The sequence below is a fragment of the Acanthamoeba castellanii genome (assembly GCF_000313135.1).
Source record: "Acanthamoeba castellanii str. Neff unplaced genomic scaffold scf7180000084777, whole genome shotgun sequence".
Taxonomy (NCBI): domain Eukaryota; phylum Discosea; order Longamoebia; family Acanthamoebidae; genus Acanthamoeba; species Acanthamoeba castellanii.
The window spans coordinates 942,200-943,462 of NW_004457712.1; the positions used below are offsets into that span (position 1 = coordinate 942,200).

At 62.0% G+C, this 1,263-nt stretch overlaps 2 protein-coding genes across 2 annotated transcripts in view; both read right to left on the bottom strand.

The window, feature by feature from the left end:
• ACA1_293050 (uncharacterized protein) overlaps nt 1-416 on the bottom strand; it is a gene marked incomplete at both ends in the record, with an annotated part of 2,514 nt that extends 2,098 nt beyond the window's left edge. The window contains one exon of the mRNA XM_004368102.1: nt 50-416. Within this exon, the coding sequence (XP_004368159.1) occupies nt 50-416 (367 nt within the window). The remainder of the gene's footprint in view (nt 1-49) is intronic.
• Nucleotides 417-568: 152 nt separating this feature from the next.
• Nucleotides 569-1,263, bottom strand: part of ACA1_293160 (uncharacterized protein) — a gene marked incomplete at both ends in the record, with an annotated part of 2,111 nt that continues 1,416 nt past the window's right edge. Inside the window, 2 exons of the mRNA XM_004368103.1 lie at nt 569-705; nt 837-976. Of these exons, the coding sequence (XP_004368160.1) occupies nt 569-705; nt 837-976 (277 nt within the window). The remainder of the gene's footprint in view (nt 706-836; nt 977-1,263) is intronic.

The window sequence follows — 1,263 nt, forward strand, 5'->3', positions numbered from 1 at the left end:
TGCAGCTGACCATTGGAAAGGAATGTGCGTGGTGGAATGTAAGGCGTACGCGGGGCGGCGAGTTCATCATCCAGAGCGCCCAGCGCATGAGCGAGGCCACCTTGGCCGGGTCGTCGGAGAAGCCGGGCAGGGGCGAGGGGAAGGCGGCGAGCACCGTGGAGGCGCTGTGGCGCAGCGGAGTCGATGTCGTCCCACAGGGTCAGCACCAGCGCCGCCGTACTCACGGGCGCGTAGGCATCCCACGACGATAGCTTGCCGTAGAGTCGCCCCGGCGCTGCCGCCGCGCTATGATCCGTGCGGACCCGACGACGCGCCTCCGGTGGGTGGGATGTGGTGGCGACCAATGTGGGAGGTGGCGTCGACGACGAGCTGCAGTTGTTGTAAGCGGCCGAGACGGTGAAGCTGCCGCGCCCCATGTCACGTTGAGGACGTTGTTGTTGACACGTTATTCTCGGTCGGCCAAGAGCGACGAGTTGGCGGCCGTCGCTCTCCTTCTGCTGCATGCCCTCTTTCATCGCCGCGCCGCGGTGACCGCACCAATGTCCATCTGTGCACCGATGAAAACAGTTCAGCTCAGTTCAGTGGTTCGAGCGTCGCCGTCTGCGGTGTGGAGCGTTACCCGAATGGCCGCGAACTCGACCTGCGAGGGCGCAAAGTGGCGCGCGCCGGCGGCTCGCAGACGATCGAGCCGGCCCACGCCCGAGGCTGCCAGGCGCGACAAGTCCTGTCGTGTTGTGTCGACCACACAACAATATAGCGCACTCGTGCGTCAGCTGCAAAAAGAACGAAACGAAAGAAGACTGCGGGACCGCGAGAGGTAACATACCTGTGCGCACCTTCTCGTTCTTGCAGTCGTCCGGCGTGAGCTTGGTGTGCAGGTGCAGGAAGTCGAGCAGGTAGGGGGCCGAGCGCGCGCGAAGGGTTGAACAGACCGCAGAAAATCGAGATCAGCTCCAGTCCCTTCACTTGGCTCGCCCTGTGGTGTGTGCGCGTCGTCGGTTGGCCGTCAGCGAAAGTAGGGGGGGGGGAAATTGGCTGCAGCTGATGACGGAAAGAGTTGATTAAGAGGGGGGGGGGCGTACGGCTTGGGGTTCTTGTTGGTCTACCGGAGCATCTGGCAAAAGATCATGTTGGGCCTGTCGATGCCGGGCTGACAGATCTTGGTCATCAACTATGTGGGATTGAATTACACGCACACGAAAAGACAATACAATGTGAGCCCCCCCAACGTGTGTGTGTGTGTGTGTTGTGTGTGTGTGTGTG